The sequence below is a fragment of the Haliaeetus albicilla genome, chromosome 9, assembly GCF_947461875.1.
Source record: "Haliaeetus albicilla chromosome 9, bHalAlb1.1, whole genome shotgun sequence".
In the NCBI taxonomy this organism is placed as follows: Eukaryota; Metazoa; Chordata; class Aves; order Accipitriformes; family Accipitridae; genus Haliaeetus; species Haliaeetus albicilla.
In genome coordinates, this window is record NC_091491.1 from 44,408,476 (window position 1) to 44,427,260 (window position 18,785).

Here is an 18,785-nt window from a genome sequence, read left to right on the forward strand (position 1 = left end):
GACATTGTGCAACATTTTATTGTGTTCACCAAAACAAACAGGAGCTGGGAGGGGGGAGGTAAGAAGGGTGGGGGCAGAAGAGACAAGAACATATAAAGGGAAATTGCATGTGCCTGTCCAGTGTTTTTATTTCATGTTTTCCACAAGGTTCATGAATGCAAAATGAAGCTATTCTTCCTAAGCTGCTTGCTGGTTTCTTGCTGTTGCCTAGCTGGGGCAGTGAACAGGGAATACTACATCGGCATTATAGAGACAGTCTGGAACTATGCACCTGGCAATACCAATATCGTATCTGGACAGCTTTTTGCAGAAGAAGAGTAAGTAAAACAGTTTACACTGGTTGAGTTTGATTTTACAGCATTGTCTGCTTTAGACACTAGCAGCTAGACTGAAAACCTGGTGAAGGCAGTGAAATGAATCATGTTAGTGTCACTACATTTTCTGTCACACATATAAGGGAATTTTGATTTTTTCCTGGCTTGCTTAAGAATTACATTCCAATGTTCTGCTAATTAAAGGCATTGGGATATGTAGGGTTTTTGTGAATTTGTTGCAATGACACGTTTACTAAGTAGAGACTAGAAAAAGACCCTGAATGCCTAATGATGTTTAATTTTGAATGGCTAAGGTGCCAGTGCTGAAGAGAAGACTTTTGCTGTTATATTTTTAAATGTGGAAGTAAGTTTGACAAATTTAAAACTTTCCTATTGAGCACAGGTTTCCTTTTTAGATATTCATTGTTGGCAGTGGTCATTTTCACTAGTGCAGCAGCACAGCTGGGTCCTTCCATCCACAGCGGAGGAGCTGGGTTGCTTGTTACAAGGCAAGGAGAGTCCTGTGCAGAGTGAGAGCAGTAAGTAGGATGAGGCTAAGTATGGTGAGGAGGAGGGGAGCACCCTGAAGAATAATCAATAAAGAAAACTCAGATATAAAAAGCATCTGAGAAATATTTGAGAGAAAAAAAAGTTCCTTCCTGCTATTTTTTTCAGTGTCTTTAAAATGAAAGAGGACTATGGTAAAATAAAAACAATTAAGAGAGAAATCAGAAATCAGAAAAAACTTGAAAATACAGTTCTCATTTAGTCTGTAGATGAGGGACTAGAAGATTTCCAGTGGTTTGTTTTCTCTAGTGAGAGCCAACAATATCTCAGCCATAATCTGCCACTTCATCATGCATGAGATGAAGCAGTCAACTTTTAAAATTTTTACTCATAAACTAAGTGACGTGTAAGACCCTGCCAGTGATTCAGCAGGCTAGTAATTCTGATAAATGGTGGAAGCAGGGCAACTTGTCTGAAAATTGCAGAGCAGTGTTGTAACAGAACAAGCCACCACCGTTCACTGCACTTTCACAGCTTTTCTCTGTTCTGTGACAATCTGCAGCATGCTAAATTAATTCCAGTTTTTCAGTGGTTGTATGCCTGCAACAGAGCTGGTCCCTTTTATCATACTTTTCATTTTTAGCTTCTCTGATTCTTTTTCTCCTCTTGAACCCTTCAACTATGAGGCTGTGCTTGTACAGAGATTGATATTTATAGAGGCAGGGAAGAGCAGGAGAAGGGAAGACCGTGGTGTACCTGCTAGAAGGAATACTCTGCAATTGAATGGTAGCTGTTCAAACAGTCCTAGAAGAGCCATAACATATTTGTTCAATTTAATTTGTGGCTAAAAAAACTTCATGCACTAAGACTTCCAGTAAATGAGCTTTTGCAACTAAGATTATGTTCTCCAAGTTTCATGGAGCTCTGAATTGGCATTTTAATTACACTTCAGATCTGTGCTTGCCAAGGAACAAACAATTCCTTCCCCACATGCTCAAACAATGCTCAGCCTTGTGGGAAATACTTTGCATTTTGGGGCAGTATTAACTTGCTTCACAATATGGCCTGATGGGAATATGAAACCCAGTTGGCTTGGCTTCTCATCGTGTAAGATGAGAAATCAGGAGGCTGCTGAACTTCAGGCAGTGTTGCCTTATCTCCCAGGATTGCCTCCTCCTGGATTAGGTACTTCCACAGCTAGTCCTCCTGAAATGGGCAGGGGGGTGTGCAGGGGGATTTGTTGTTAAAGAGACTGGAGTTTGAGCTAACAGCATCAGCCAGTCGTAGCACTACTAGTTTGAACAGCCAGTGCTTGCAGTTTCTATCACCATTGTAGTCAGTGAATATAAGAACTTTTTCCACAAAGATAATTCTTCTCAGAGACTAAAATATTTACTGAAAGGTACCTGACCCTCAGCACAGGCAAAGGTTGGCTCCAAAGCCATTCCCAGTTGATAGTTGTCAGAGACACGTGGTGACCGTTCACCTGCAGCTGGTGGTGCTTAGGCAGCATATCCACAATGGCTACACCGTTCAGAGGTATTGATACCATGTGTAGGAAATACCGTCTCCATCAGTCTCATTTTGGCTCGTGGGTTAGGCTGTTTCCTCACTAACCAAGCTCTCATTTTTCATGTAAGTGTTTCATTAATTGAGAGGAGCAATGGTCCAGTAGTTAAGGCAGTCAGTGATTGAGGAGGTCATTGCTAATTCCCTGCCTCTCTATATTCCTGGGCTGAATCTGTAAAAATGAGACTTTATTAGAGTAAATCCATATCAAGTTATTCTTCGTCTATGACTAGTAAGCCAGCTGAGGGCTTGGTCTCACTCATTTCAGCACTCTGCATGCCCCCCCCTCCGCCATGCACACACTGGACCTTAGCAGCACCTTGTAGTTTTGCTCATGTCCAGACATCTTAAATGTATTTTACAGCCAAAAAGTCTGCTCCTCATTGCAATGGAGCAAGGACCATGCAGTCAACATAATAGTGTGGTGATGGAAATTACTATTTTTAACAGGCCATGGAAAATTATACCGCAATTTAAGCATGCAAGTACAAAAGTTTCAAGGAATAAGAACTGTTATTTGCCTTGTCCACGTGGTCTCAAATTTGCCCAGAATTGTATCAAATACCCTTATCTTCAGTCTACAAAATAGGTAGAAAAAAATTCAGGTTGGTGCATAATATTTATTCTCTATATGGGTGCCTAACTCTTTACAATAAGAGACATACACAGATACAATTGTGCACAGCACTATGGAGGCGTGGTCTTTATTTGAGACCCTACTAATTAACACCATTCAAATATAAAATTAGCATCTGACACTACAGATGTGTTCTGTATTTTCTTTACAGGCAGGCTGGCATCTTTCTCAAAAGAGGATCACATAGGATAGGAAGCGCTTACAAGAAGGCTGTCTACACTCAGTACACCAATCAATTATATGATGTGATAGTTGACAAACCTTCCTGGCTGGGTTTTTTAGGCCCTATCATTAAGGGAGAAGTTGGAGATTCCATTATTATTCACTTGAAAAACTTTGCTTCCAGAAGCTACACGCTGCATCCACATGGTGTAAGATACACAAAGGAAAATGAAGGTAAGCTTGAGTCCATTCTGTGCCAGAATTTATCAAAAGTTAATCATTCCTCTGAGCATAAGTGATACTTTCTCATCAAAGAGAAGACTGGTCAAGTAAATAAAGATTTAAAAAAGGACATAATCAATTTAAAATAGGAGCTAAGAAGTTTGATAATTTTTTAAGAGTGAAACACAAAGCCAAAAGTGGAATTCATAAAGAAGGCAATTTTAGATCAACATTTCACCTGAAATAAGACTATTTATGTTTCACCTGAAATAAGGGTATAAAGGCATATAAGAGATGCAGGTATTGAGGATATCTAAAGGAAAAATTAATGCTGTTGTGAAGAAGACATTGTTAACAGCGATAACTTACAGTTCCAGATTCTTAACACTAAATTTGTGTATATTTTATACAAGGTACACAAGAATTTCTTAAAATGGAGAAACAGCTATTGCTTTGTAATAAATAAGTGAGATATAAGTCTGACGCACTTTAAGATGTATTGTAGGGTTGCTATTGTGATTAGTGACGAATTGCCCTTGCAATAGCTGGTCTTGCCACACTCAGGCGATGAGGGATTTTCGGCACCAGACAGCACCAGAATATGGCTCTTGAAAGTTTTATTAGTGGGCCTTTAAAGCAGTGTGTGAATTGTTGAGAATATGATGTCTCAAAAGCAGTCTTTAAAAATATTCATTAGAAGAATTTATGAAGTATCAGCCTAACTTCTAATATTTCATGAAGTTTTTTGTTACAGCTAATATATGACTTGATATAGACACATTCTCTGGGAGCAGAACAGTGTGTTATGTAGCAGTACATGCACTTTTTGGAACAAAGTTTAAATTTTTTTTCTGTTGCTCTCATTCCAGTGACACCTATATTCCTTTAGGACATATGCAGTATTTTAGAACAGTTTCCAAGATTAATATTTAACAAATATTTTACAAATATTTGAACTGTTATCTTTTTAGCAGCAGTACATAGTGCCCTCCTAATAAATTAAGGACTAAATTTAATGTGCCATTAATCGAAGCGCTCCCATGGGATTCAAAGGCAAATGAAGAGACACCTAAAGAGATGGAAAAGATCTACTCACCTGATTTTAAAGTTTGGGGTTTTTTACCTGTATTCAGAAGTTCAGTCCGTGTTACTGCAACATGTAGTCAACTTTGAAGCATGGCAGGTGCTATGCTAACTCCATATTGTGAATGTGTTGTGTTAATGGTGGCTGCGTGGCATTCTTCAGGTGCTTTTTATCCTGACAACACCAAAGACTTGCAGAAGAGAGATGATGCTGTGGAGCCTGGAGGCCAGTACACTTATACATGGAATGTGACAGAAGATCAAGGTCCAGCTAAGGGAGATGCAGACTGCATAACCAGGGTTTACCACTCCCACATAGATGCTCCGAGAGATGTTGCCTCAGGGCTTGTTGGGCCCTTAATAATTTGCAGGAAAGGTAAACCATAAATAAATAAGTAAATAAATACATATGCAAGGTGATTGATAATGGTTATTGATAAATATCAGTGAAATAATGTACTGGAAGAGGAGAAGATTACAGTTGATTTTGAAATCACAATTTTTTGTCTTCTCAATTAGCTGCCTTTCAATAGTGTAGGATGTGGTTTGATTTTGTGTGTGACAGTGAATATAATTTGCAGAATACTTTGTCCACAAATCCATGTGAGTGAGATGTGTTCATGCTAGTAATGCAAAAGTATGTGTAAATACTGATATGAGAAACAGATTTATTGTAATCTTATCACATGCGATATTTATTCTTAGTAAAGCTCTTTTATAGTATCTATCAAAACCAATCTTTGTTTTCTGAGCATGTCTGTAAGTTTTTGTGTACACTTACGTTCAGGAAAAGCAGCAAAATACAAAGTGACCAGCCCTACTGATACTACACTTAAAACTGATGAAAAGATAATGTCAGTTGCCAAAGACTTTGAATATACCACTCTCTTTTTCAGATACAATGAATAAGGACAGTGATAGACACTTTGATGCTGAATTTATCCTTATGTTTTCTGTGATGGATGAAAATCTCAGTTGGTATCTAGAGGATAATATCAGGACATACTGTTCTGAGCCTTCCAAAGTTGACAAAGATGACGAGGACTTCCAGGAAAGCAATAAAATGCACTGTGAGAGAACATTATATTAATGTTGCTTGTCATTGATGTGGTGAAGTAATATTTTTGTGTTGTCTCTTTTAAAGGTGAGCTGTAGATAATTTCTTTTTTTTTTAAGCAGGGCTTTTTCTTGGAGGATTAAGAAAGGTTCTTTTAAATAAAAAAAAAAATTTAAAAGTGATGGCAAGTATTGTACAATCAAATCTTTGTAGTTGTGATATAAAATTCTTAGGGGCCAAGAACATTTTGCCAGTATAATTTCCCAGGCGCTCTAAACAGAGTTGTTACTTTGTTCTGTTTCTTAGTCCTGAACTCTGCACTATAATATTGCAGTTTAGAAAAACAGTTTTTACTGTTAGTGTCAACAAAGAACATACCTTTGGTTCTGACATGGATTCCAGAATCATAGCAGGAACTGCTGTTCATTCAGATAGTTGTGGAGATGAAGTGTGTCTCTGATAGTGGCTCACTTTCAAAGGTGCAGTTTTGTTTTGAGCCTCTCTCTATTTTGAAGAATAGAGCAATAGTTGTATGACACCTGCTTTTGAAGAAAAGATCCTAAGGTCTGTGAAGGTAACTGTAATAAATAACATTTCTTTTAGCAATCAATGGGTACATGTATGGATACCTCCCAAACCTCACAATGTGTGTGGAAGATAAGGTAAAATGGCATCTTTTTGGCATGGGTAATGAAGCTGATATCCATTCAGCCTACTTTCATGGACAGACCTTAATAGAAAGGCATCATCGAGTTGACACCATCAGCCTCTTCCCAGCCACATTCATTGATGCTGTCATGATACCAAGGAGTCCTGGGGAATGGCTGCTCAGCTGCCAAGTGAATGACCATATCGAAGGTACAGTATAAGTTCCAGTGATCAGAATTTGTTTTAGCTTAAGCTAACAGTTCAGTGAGTCACTTTAGCAGTACTCCTGACCTGGTTATATGCCAGACAATATTCTCCTCTAGGTAACAAAACTCTCATAGTAATTGAAATGCCTAGAAGTGCATTAGATGAGCTTGAGCATGTAGCCATGGAAATCAAGGAAATTCTTGTCCGTAATGGAAATTGTTATCAGTTGGCAGCAATTGGCACAGCTGCACTTTTGCAAGCCTCAACTTTAGACAAACAATAGCATGATGTTTGCCCCTTACTGAAGGTAATTAATCACAATTTTCTGTTTGCCAACAAAAAAGTTGGGGCTCATTCCGTGTTTCGGCACAGGGCACAGGACAGGCAGGCTCACTTGCCTGCTGACAAAGGCACGTTCTGGAAAAAGCATTGGTTAATAAGCGGAGATGATCTGCATTTCTCTTCCCTGTACCTTCCTGTATTTCCAGTGTTTGATAGACATATGAAATACTCAGAAGCTAATTCAACGCTTTTCCATGATCTATATCCCTGTAAGTGAATTAAAGAAGTAATTTGTCACAAAAGTGGGAAGGAACACGGAATTCAAATTCATTCTCCAAGATTTGAAAATTCTGATATAAAAAAAGAGTATGTTTAACCTGCAGATTCAACTACACAGAGGTTATAAGTTTTGAAATAGCTATCATGTCAAGCAGCATCCTCATGTGGTTGCAGCATCCTGGTCAAGACTTAAATCTTACAAATGGGCCTAATCCATAGCTGTAAAAGGACTCTATTGTATTATTTGTATCTCCAACAAGCAGATTTCCTAACAGACCTTTCTCCTAGGGTGCAGAGACCCAGGAGTTTCACAAGTAAGCTGATTAGATTTAGGGGGAAGATGGTCAGTCTGGTAGCACCTGGCCTTAACTGAAGTGCTAACTGACAGTGCTGTTCCCACTCCACCCTGCTCTTCTCTTTAACTACCATGCCAGTTGCAGCTTTACAAGCAGAATGCACTTTACCACACCTGTCTGCCTACTGTAAATACCATGGCTGTGCTTCTACATCCTAGCCCAGCTGGCGTGCATTCTTTTATATCGTTCATCTTCCTTTTCATTTATGATTTGCATATCCATCAATGGTATGGGAATTCTCCAGGGAAGAGAAGAGCTATTGGAAGCAGGGAAAGAGAAAACAAAGTGCAGTTCCTTCTCCCTAATTTTCTCTACCTCCTCATTTTTTTCCAGGTGGTATGCAGGCCCTCTTTAAAGTAAAAGATTGCAGGAAATCCACAACTGATCACAATGAGAGTACAAAGATAAGACAGTACTTCATTGCTGCTGAAGAGGTCATCTGGAATTATGGCCCATCTGCAGTGAACCATTTTACAGGACGAGAACTAATCACCGACAGGTAAGTGCTTCTAATTAAAGAAGTTTTACTTTCCGAGCAAAATTGATATGAACATGCTAAATAAGGTAAGCCATATGGTAGAACTTTTAAGCAGAATTTCTCGTTGTCCTTGCTTCTGCTTAAATATCAATGCTAGGATAAACATCAGACCAAATTAGGTCTATTGTTTTCCTTGTAATCTTACTATAAATTTCGCTGTAATGTTAGTAATTTCACTGGGATGAAGATGAGTTGTAATGTCACATGTAGGCAGTGACCTCTGATGATTCAAGATGATTGATTATTCTGAGTTAGAGAACAAAGCTAGGAATTCATTATTATCTCCTTAGCTGATGAACATCATGCTAACAGCATCTCAGCTAGCAAACAACTTGCACAAGGTAGTTTTGCCCTTTGCTCTGTGTTTACGTATTTAAGACGTGGATCAGTTCACTGAATACATTGATTCCTCAGATTTTTCATCTGTAAGTTAAAGAACACTTACCTGCTCCACAAGGGATGAGGCACAGTTCATTATTTGTATAGTGCTTGTAAAACATTGAAAGATCTTTTTTTGAAGACTGAAAGTGTAGACTAAATCTTCTCACTTTCTTTTTAGATGTTACATATTCTTGGTGTTTATATCTACTGTTTTTGAATTATTTGGAACTTTTAATAAAAAGAAGAGTAAACTTCAGGTTACAAAATGTTGACTAGAAATCATTATTGATGAGTCTCTAAGCATGCTAGCTTTATAAAGGGCAACAGAGCAGTGTCTTTTTCTTAAAGAGAAGTTAGTCAAGGATAATGGATTCCTGCACATCCTTATATGGAACTGCCTGTAAGTGTGTGGCCACATCACTGAAAGGAGACCCAAAAGACAAACTCAGCATGTCATACCGCAGAAAATAGGGTTGAGGTCCTGACTGCCTTTGTAAAACTGAGCATTATGACTTAAACTGTTTGCATCTATTGCAATTTCTTTTACACAGTGAATCTCACATATTTTTTGAACAAAGTGAGACAAGAATTGGTGGCTCTTACAAAAAAGCCATTTACAAAGAATACACAGATGGTTCTTTCACTGAACATAAAAAAAGACTCGCAGAGGAAGCACATCTTGGACTCTTAGGTAAGCTATCTAAAATTATTTCATGTCAAAGATTTGTGAGAGTAAACTATCACTTCCACGGGCTAGCCACAGTGCCCCTCCGCCTCCAAGGGAGGGGCCCTCAGCTCTCCCTGCCTCCTGCAGATGCTGGTGCCTGTGGCTTCCTCCAAGAGACACCTCAGGGTGTAAGAAAGCTCTTGAAAGCAACGCTGTGGTGGTCCCCGCCTTGCCTGTGGGAATAGGCCACGATCTCCAAAGGCCAGGCTCTAAATTATAAGGCCAGGCTAGGCAGGTCTAGCCCTATTTACAACCTGGCTGCTTCTGGCATCTTTCTGGACTGAGTCTGAGGTTGGTGCTAATGTCTGTAGGTCCTGTTCCAAAGGGAGGAACTGTCCTGCACATCACTGGGCCTCCACGAGGAATTGGGAATGGAGCAGTCCAGTGGCTGCTGGGCTGCCGTGTGATTCAGGCCACGTGCCAGGGACCTAGTCTGCAGCCACACAGGCCCGGGGGCAGTTCCCCGTGCAATGGGAAAAGCAGCCAGCCATTCATTGCCATAAGCTTGTGGTGATCTGTACCTCACTTGACAGGAACATCTTGTAATTAGACCGTGTGCTCTTTCCTAGGACCTGTTATCAAGGCTGAAGTGGGTGACAGCATCAGGGTGACCTTCCGAAACAACGCCAGCCGCCCGTTTAGCATTCAGCCCCATGGTGTGAGTTATCACAAGAGTGATGAGGGAGCATTGTACGGTGCTGCCTCCAGAGGTACGCCTATAGATGGGGATCCTGCAAGCACCAGAGAACAAGCTGTCACACATGTTGATGTATTAAAGGTGATAAAATAAACAATGTTCATTCCTACTGTTGATTTCTATAACAGGTACTGAATCTCCAGCCTCTCACGTGAGTCCCGGTGCTACGTTTACGTATGAGTGGAATGTGCCAGAAGATGTGGGCCCCACAGACCAAGATCCAGACTGTTTAACCTGGCTTTATTACTCAGCTGTGGATGCGGTCAGAGACACCAGTTCTGGCCTTGTGGGTCCTCTCCTGGTGTGCAGGAAAGGAGCTCTTCTTCCTTCTGGGAAACAGGTCAGTCAAAGAAGAAAAAAGGAAGTATTTGCATCATGGTAGCTGAATCTGCTGTCTCCTCCTGAATTGTGCCCTCAGGGCCTGCCACATTGAGGACCACTCAGCAACACCACCTCTCCACATCACAGTCACACTTATGTGCTGAGGAGAATACATAAAATGAAGGAAGTGAGTTTGCTTTTTGTTTTTTTTTTAAAAAAGCAAAATATGTCTGGCTCCAGATAGGCAGGCACTGAACTGTGAAAGCACCATCACCGTGAGCAACCACTGGCATTCAAGTCTCAGCTAGGATGAGAATGGCTAGAAAAATATAGACTTTAAAGACCAAAACACACATTCATTTCCCCAAATGGTTCCTGCTGATAGAAAAAGCAATAGCAGCAGATATCTAGTCCACCAGATAACAGCAATTAGAGAGCTCTGAGATTATCAGAATGAAGTATCAATGTATGCATCTATCCTACTTTGTGAATTATACTTATAAATTATTATGTGTATATAATTTTTGCCCTGACGTTTTCTGTTCACTCATTTCTATTTTCCTTTGTGCTATTTCTTCTCAACAGAAAAATGTGAACATGGAGTTTTTTCTACTTGCCACAGTATTTGATGAGAATCTGAGCTGGTACTTGGATGACAATATTTTGATGTTTACACTGAATCCTAATAAAATTGACAAAGATGATGAGGACTTCCAAGAGTCTAACAAAATGCACTGTAAGAAAATTATTAGTTAGCCAAATATTCATTTCTACAATAAGGTTTTTACTTTTGTGATCTCATGTTGGAGACTGGAAACTGTATAGTGGCAGAGACATTTTATTCCTTTCCATTGGAAACAAAATCATGTTTGAATGCAATTCAATTTCAGCTAAATGTGGTAGTTCAAAATGCCAGCTACTCAGTGTCTTGCATGGCCGTTGAGCATTTAGCACTGTTAAGTACTACTTTGAGCAGATAGAAGGAGGAATTAGGTCTGTAGCCCACGTGCAACCCCTACGAATGCAACCAGGCAGCAAGAGAAAACCGACTTCTGCCCTACAGATGCTGTAGCTGAAAGGAGGATTTTCACAGAATCACAGACTGGTTGAGGCTAGAAGGGATCTCTGGAGGTCATCTGGTCCACCCCTTCCCCCCAGTTCAAGCAGGGTCACCCAGAGCTGGTTGCCCAGGACCATGTCCAGGTGGCTTTTGAATACCTCCAAGGATGGAGAGTCCACCACCTCCCCGGGCAGCCTGTGCCAGGGCTCGGTCCCCCTCACAGTGAAAAAGTGTTTCCTGATGTTCAGAGGGAACCTCCTGTGTGCCAGCGTGTGCCCATCGCCTCTGGTCCTGTCGCTGGGCACCACTGGGAAGCCTGGCTCTGTGTTCTTTGCACCCTCCTGGCAGGTGTTTATATCCATTGATGAGATCCCCCTGAGCCTTTTCTTCCCCAGGCTGAACAGCCCCAGCTCTCTCAGCCTCTCTTCATAGGAGAAAGGCTTTCTTGTCCCTTCATCATCCTTGTGGCCCTTTGTTGACTCCCTCCGGTATGCCCATGTCTCTCTTGTACTGGGGAGGCCAGCACTGGACACAGCGGTCCAGGTGCGGCCTCACCAGTGCTGAGCAGAGGGGAAGGATAACCTCCCTCGACCTGCTGGCAAGACTTTGCCTAATGCAGCCCAGGATATCATTCACCTTCTTTGCAGTAAGGGCACATTGCTGGCTCATGTTCAACTTGGTGTCCACCAGTACCTCCAGGTTCTTTTCTGCCAAGCTGCTTTCCAGCTCAATTTGTCTGAAGCCTTTCTACAATAACACCTGCAATCTCACCTTCATAATCTGACCTGCTGGCAATGCTCTTCCTAATGCAGCCCAAGATACCATTAGCCTTCTTTGTAGCAAGGGAACATTGCTGGCTCATTTTGTGTTCATGGCTGAGTCTGGATTCCTTTACCAGCACTATGGCCCCCTTAGAATGAAAATCTTTGTTTCTTTACTAGGGCGCGAGTTTCACACTGATTGTGTTTTGGTACTGTAGAAACATCTTTCAAGTTTCATGTGGAAGAACATTTTTATCTTCAGTACCTAGTCCTGCAAATAAGTCCTAATCTTTAAACATATTTGCTTGTGCTCTTTCTTAAATTTTGCCTTCAGGGGCATTCCTACTATTTACAAAGCCTTGATACTGAGCATTAAGTGGTACCTGTGAGGCTCAGGCTTTGAAAATTTTGCAGAGTAGCTAGAAAGGATTAGTAACTCAAACTAAAAAACACTTCAGACTGTCTCCACTGTATGGCTGGAGGGTCTTGCAGGGTATAAAGCACGATGCTTTATGCATCCTGTACACTTGACAGGTATAAAGCAGTGGAAGTTCCAGTTGGTCAAGTCAGCTACCTGTGCTTTAGACATTGAAAAGGAACAGTTAGAAATTGTTTTAAAACAGCGGGTTTTAAAAGTTGTTTTGCTTGAATTGATTCTCTAATTTTGCTGATGTGATAAAGTATTTTATTATTGATATTTCTGTCAGTCTAAGGCATCACATTACAGCTGAAGTATGTATTATTTAATCTGTATTGCAGAATTAAGTAATGAGTTAATCAAGGTGGGTTTTGTTTCCTCAAATCTTCTGCAGCCATTAATGGTTATATGTATGGAAATCAACCTGGTCTTGAGATGTGTAAAGGAAGTGTGGTTTCCTGGCATTTGATGGGCTTGGGGTCAGAAGTCGACATCCACGGGATATACTTTTCAGAAAACACATTCGTAACTAAAGGAACACGAAGAGATACAGCAAATCTTTTTCCACATACGTTCCTTACAGCTGTTATGAAGCCTGATTCTGAAGGTAAATGTATTGTTTAAAAATCCTGTTACTAGTTTAGAAACTGTTTACCTATGAACATTTTATGCTTAGAGACAAGCTTTAAAGTGCTGATATTTTGATCCTTTGTGAGCTAAAACTGTGTACAGCTGTGTTTGAAGGGCAGCAAACTTGTGTTCATAGGATATAAGCTCTTAATGCTAAAGTCTTGATTCTTCTGGCTTCTATGTATGCTGAATTTTATTACTACAAGTAGCCATGCTGCACAAAGAATTTGGATCTTATAGGAGCAATAGTCTGTGTCTCAGTCTCTAAACACTAAATCAACATAGGTAATACAATCTCAAGATCTACTAGTAACAGATATTTATCCTCAAGTCTTTGTTTCTTTTACGACCTCTAGGAGTTTTTGAAGTGTCATGCCTGACAACAGATCACTACACAGGGGGCATGAAACAGAACTACAAAGTGAAACAATGCCATTGGTGGAATGTGGATCTATCTATGTATTTGCATGAAAAGACTTACTATATTGCTGCAGTGGAAGTTGAATGGGACTATTCTCCTAACAGGACATGGGAATTTGAGAGGCATCAATACCATGAGGAAAGGTACTTTGGAATACAGGCAAAGGAAAAAATGCAAAAAAACAAAGGAGCAACTCACTTCTCTGAACCTTTTCCTCCTGCAGGCATTTCTAGACACCCTTTCTTTGCATATATATTTTCAGGGCTCACTTGAATTTGTGGTCCTTCTCCACTAATGTTGCCATGTACCTGTGAGCCAGACAGCATGATGTTCATGAAATGGTCCAGCATAAATCTTCTGTGGGGCACCTGCACATTTTCATGAATCCTGGATAGTGCATGCACATTTATTATTTACTGATGTTGGTACAGTCCTTGATGCTTAAAATGTTCATTAATTTGTAGATACGATGACTACTTTGTCCTGATATTTGATTACCTACAATATGTAGTGCATCTTTGTCTCATGTTTATCTGTACTCTGAATAAGGTTCTTTTTTACTCCTCTCCATTTCATTAGTTTACACAAGAGAAGTCCATGACCGAATCTGTTCACTATGAAGCTTGTCACCTTGATGTTTTATTCCCAGTATTTGAATCTCAGTGAGAGGGAACTGACTGGATCAAATAATTTATGCCCATTAGCAGAAGAGGCTAAACAATGAACTGATGAATTTCTACATGTTCCACCTGTATAACTTCATTTGAGGTTAAAGTAGTAGATTGTAACTGCCTGTATTTTTTATTGACTTAATTGTATTTTCTTTTTCCTCAGCTTGATAGCACATCTCCTTGCCCTGCACACCACAGTGGACTCCGTCATGTTCTAAGCACAAGTAATATAGACTGTGCTGCTACCAGACTTTTTTTTCCCCACTGTCTCCAGCTCCCATAATCTCAGCAGAGAATCAGTCCCTCACACTTCATTTCAGCAAGGCACTTAAGCTTTAGAAGTTTTAGGCTTCATTTCAGATCTACAGAAGTCACCGAGGGCTCTATTTTTTGGTATGCAAGTTGTTGGATGACTTCTTGCAATTTGAAATACTGGTCAGGCTGAGCACTCAGTATTCTCTCAAATATTATATAGACTTGGTCTATTTATAGTGGTTTTTTTAACCTTCTAGGTTAAGAGAAACCTCCTAGCTTAACAAGAATGTTTTCATGTTGAAGATACCAGTGCTCTATGAGATTACAGTTTCACTGAGCTGGATTTTTGTTTGATGGTCAATTGACATACTTGCAAAAAGATGTTTTAAAATACATGAAGAAATGTACAACATATTCTTATCTCTATTTTCTTTCTTTTTTTTTTTTTTTTTTGTTTGCAGCCCTGGCAATCCATTTTTAAATAAAGACAACAAATTCATTGGCTCAAAATACAGAAAGGTAGTATATCGCGAATACACTGATCAGACATTCAGTACTCCCAAACCCAGAGGAGAGGAGCAGCAGCACCTGGAAATTCAAGGTACAGTCATGAAGTTCAGTTTTGAAACTGGGAAAAATATAGTGAAACAACACAAGAAGATACTATTTGAATAATACCAAGTATAGTTTTACCCACACAAAGCGCCTAAACCTACATCGAATTGCTACTTTTATCATGGTGCTTTCCTTGCAAGATTACATTGCTTGCTTTACAAGAAAAAAAAACTGCTTGGCTGCCTGATCACAGGTCAGTATTTTCAAAGTCAGCATAAAACTGGGCAGCAACATCCAAACTGACTTCAAATACACAGCAGGTGTTGGAGCTTTTGAGATTTAGGCCTCTACTTAGATGCCTACCTTCAGCTACTCAAGTTAGCGTATCACAGTGAATGACATTATCTATGTATTGTTTTTAGTTGAATTATAAGCCAATGATGTATATTTGAACATAACCTCTCTCCCTCTCTGCTCTGATCTTCTGTAAAACTGAGTTAATCTTTCTTTTCAATCCAACAGGGCCACTGCTTATGTCAAATATTGGAGATAAAATTATAGTAGTTTTTAAGAACTTGGCATCGAGACCTTATTCTATACATGCCCATGGAGTGAAAACAGACAGTTCTGTTGTTGCTGTAACTAACCCAGGTATCAGAGCATCCTTGTTTATTTCTAGCAGGTAACGTCAAGCCTTCTAGCAAGGTTTAGCAAGCTTTCATTTTAGGATAGCAGGAAAGATTTAATTTTTGTTTGTTTGTTTTTACCTTAGGTTCTTAAATTTTTTTATGCCAATTACGACAAATAGTTCTACAATTAAAATGGCCCTATTAACTATTGCTGTGTATCCTAGCCCTTGACAGATCAGTAATTTTTTGACATAGCATCAAAAAGGCTGCACCTTTCATGAAAGCAAACAGATTTGGCTACATAGGGAGAGCACAGCTTATGGTACCTATTATTTCAGAAGTTCCTCTGTGATCTTTACAAAAGATACAATTGTTTTTATTAAGAATGATAAACTGGACAGTGCAGCCACAAGCACAAAAAAATGTTGGCAAGAAGAGTCCGGGATCTGCAGAAGGGAAATAACAATAAGCTAGCTAGTGCAGTAATTGGGAAGAGGAAGTTCAAGAAAAATATAAACTGTAAATGGAGATAACATCTGTTTCAGGATGACCTCTTATAGGTCAGCACACAGAAAACTTCTAAAATTAATCAATATTTATTCAATTCAGGTGAAACAAAAATGTATGTCTGGAAAATCCCAGAGAGATCTAGTTCTGACAGAGGAGATCCACATTGTATTGCATGGGCATACCATTCAACAGTGGACATCATTAAGGTACATTATTAATATAAATCTAAAGGGTTTTGTTCTTACTTACAGCAAAAGGGAGAGGAGTTTGAAACTTTCTGCTTTCTCTGTCAAGCCATTCCCCCCCATTACCATATGTTTGAATTTGTCTCTTGAATAATGCAAGAAAGTCAGGGCAGAATTTGAGTCACAGCCCTTCATGTTCTTGCTCCCTGGTTTTTCTGCTGTTGGTATAGACAGATCACCTCACTCAGATTTCATTCTTAAAGCTAACACTTTATAGCTTGCTCAATGTCTAATCAGTCATGTGTGGGAAAACTAACAGCAACTGTGGAACATAAATCTGCCAATTTTGTACAAGCACCCATTAACTTGACTAATAATTTTAATGGAAATTAATGTATTCTTTCCTTCATGTCTCAGGAAACGCAAATAAAAAAGTGTCAAGAAGTATATTTTGAATGGAAACCAAGCTCAAAATCCTAAAACCTAAAAAGAATTTTGAAAAAAAAAGATGAGCAAGAAATTAAAAAGGAATAAATGTTTATTTCTAGCAAGAGATGAAAAAGAGGCAGTTACTCATAATCCATTGAACTTGATCCATGGGTAGTATATAACAGTAAAGAAATCACCTTGTTTGTCTGACACTGGCTACCTTTATTCCCAGATACTGACAGCCGTAAAAATAGTAAAAGGATTCATGTCTGCCATTAAAAGTGCTTCTGCTTAGTCACATCTTGTAATTATATGATTTTTCATTTATGATTTCAGGACACTTACAGTGGATTAATAGGCACACTTGTTGTGTGTCATAAACATTATTTGCCATCATTTCACACTAAAAAGAAAGTTCAGTTTGCTCTTCTTTTTATGGTTTTTGATGAAAATGAGTCATGGTACTTGGATGAAAACATTCAAACTTATTCCAGCAACCCACACCTTGTTGATAAAGAGGATGAGGAATTCCTTGAAAGTAATAAAATGCATGGTATGTTTCCCAATTTAGTTAATGTAACTCTGGAAACTCTATAAAATTATGTGTTTGAAAGTACTGCATATAAATTTGACTTTCTCATCGCTTCTGAATTTCCAGTTCCAGGGCGGATTGCCTGAAAAATTTCACTCAAACTGTTTGAAAACACCCTTAATGCCACTGAATTACTCTTTTTTTTTTTTTTTTTAAACTATGAAAAATGCTCTCATGTTGAAATTTTGAGGAGAGAAAGAGTAAAAATGAAATTTGAAATTTTCATTTGATGTCAGAAAACAACTGTTCTGGATAAGCTGGAAAGGCAATGTGCATCCTGAAAGCATGTCCTGGTAAAGCTTACCCTTTACAAAGAGCTGCAGGAAATGCAAATCTTTAAGAACTGCAATATTAGCAACGATGTACAGCAAAGAACTTTACTTTTAACTACATCCTACTTTCTAGTTAAATATGGAATATAATCAGACCCATTCATAATATACTGTCCAATTGTTTTGTTTTTATATACCATTCAAAGCCGTTACTTTTGCCTGGCATTAGCTTTCAAATCTTGTATTCTACTGAAGTTTAGAGAATAACAATACACAAAATACTGTTTTCACTGTCTTGCTCTTTCCCTCTTTTTAGCCATTAATGGAAAGGTGTTTGGAAATTTACATGGCCTGACTATGCATGTTGGTGATGAAGTAAGCTGGTATTTGATGGGAATGGGCAATGAAGTAGACATTCACACAGCACACTTCCATGGTCACAGCTTTGATTATAAGGTAACAGGTCCCTTCCACTCATTTCTTGCTGTGTTAAGAATGAAAGGTAGATCAAATACCAAGGACTGTACTCTCTGGTGAAAAGTCAAATGTTACAATATTAAGCAGGACTTGTAATTTGACGGTAAAGTTTTTATGCCTCAAACCTGTATTTTATCAACATACAAGAGAAGGAGTATTTGCTGACTTGTAACCTCACAAGTTGTTTTCACAAGGTAGCTGTGAATTTTCATGGCTGTGGTAAAACAATAGCTGTAGTTTTCCTTCATTTCCATGTAGTTGCTAGTTTATTGATCTTTTAAGCATGAAGCAGATGTACAAAGTGATGCTTCTGTAGAAATGACATACAGCAGGTGCCTTTTCACTCAACTGTGATTAAAAAGTTTGGTGGGAATATGCATAAAAGGTAGCTTAAATTACGGCTATCTGGTAATGCCACACTGTTTAACCATTGGGGTTCTTTGTCCTGAAGCAAACAGGGGTTTACCGGGCAGATGTCTTTGATCTCTTCCCTGGGACATTTCAAACTGTGGAAATGACCCCGCAGAACCCTGGAACCTGGCTATTACACTGTCATGTTACTGACCACATCCATGCAGGCATGGAAGCAACCTACATGGTGCTCCCAAAGGAAGGTAGGAGCTTATCTATCTCAATAATGTTCATTACATTTAAAGATGCAGAATGGGGCTCACAGACAGGCCTGTATACTCAGAACCAGTTCAGGCATCCAGCAATATTTCATGGCTTAATATTGATGTCTGGAGGCCAGAACATTGCAAACCACCCAATCATACTTGCCTCAGCGCTGGTGCTCAGATGATCTCTTCTGACTGACTTCTACAGGTTTAAGTAATATTACAGCTTCAGTGAAAATGGATTTGATAAAGTCAATGATGTCAGCTAATTAGGCCTTTAGATGGTTATGGGATCATGGAGTCATTGTTTTATTTG

At 39.2% G+C, this 18,785-nt stretch overlaps 1 protein-coding gene across 1 annotated transcript; it reads left to right on the forward strand.

The window, feature by feature from the left end:
- Positions 1 to 100: 100 nt before the first annotated feature.
- CP (ceruloplasmin) lies at positions 101 to 18,654 on the forward strand. Its single transcript, XM_009929892.2, has 18 exons — positions 101 to 317; positions 3,179 to 3,423; positions 4,658 to 4,870; positions 5,391 to 5,564; positions 6,155 to 6,409; positions 7,657 to 7,822; positions 8,794 to 8,933; positions 9,539 to 9,679; positions 9,795 to 10,006; positions 10,573 to 10,723; positions 12,621 to 12,833; positions 13,213 to 13,420; positions 14,665 to 14,804; positions 15,281 to 15,409; positions 15,997 to 16,103; positions 16,848 to 17,064; positions 17,692 to 17,831; positions 18,304 to 18,654. Exons 1-18 carry the CDS (start codon positions 163 to 165, stop codon positions 18,652 to 18,654), a joined length of 3,357 nt encoding a protein of 1,118 aa, XP_009928194.1. The 5' UTR covers positions 101 to 162.
- The last annotated feature ends 131 nt before the right edge of the window (positions 18,655 to 18,785 follow it).

Coding starts and splice junctions, on each gene's coding strand:
- CP (XM_009929892.2), top strand. CDS start 163: ATGAAGCTATTCTTCCTAAGCTGCTTGCTGGTTTCTTGCTGTTGCCTA. Junction 3,424..4,657: donor ATACACAAAGGAAAATGAAG/GTAAGCTTGAGT, acceptor GGCATTCTTCAG/GTGCTTTTTATCCTGACAAC. Junction 10,724..12,620: donor AGAGTCTAACAAAATGCACT/GTAAGAAAATTA, acceptor AATCTTCTGCAG/CCATTAATGGTTATATGTAT.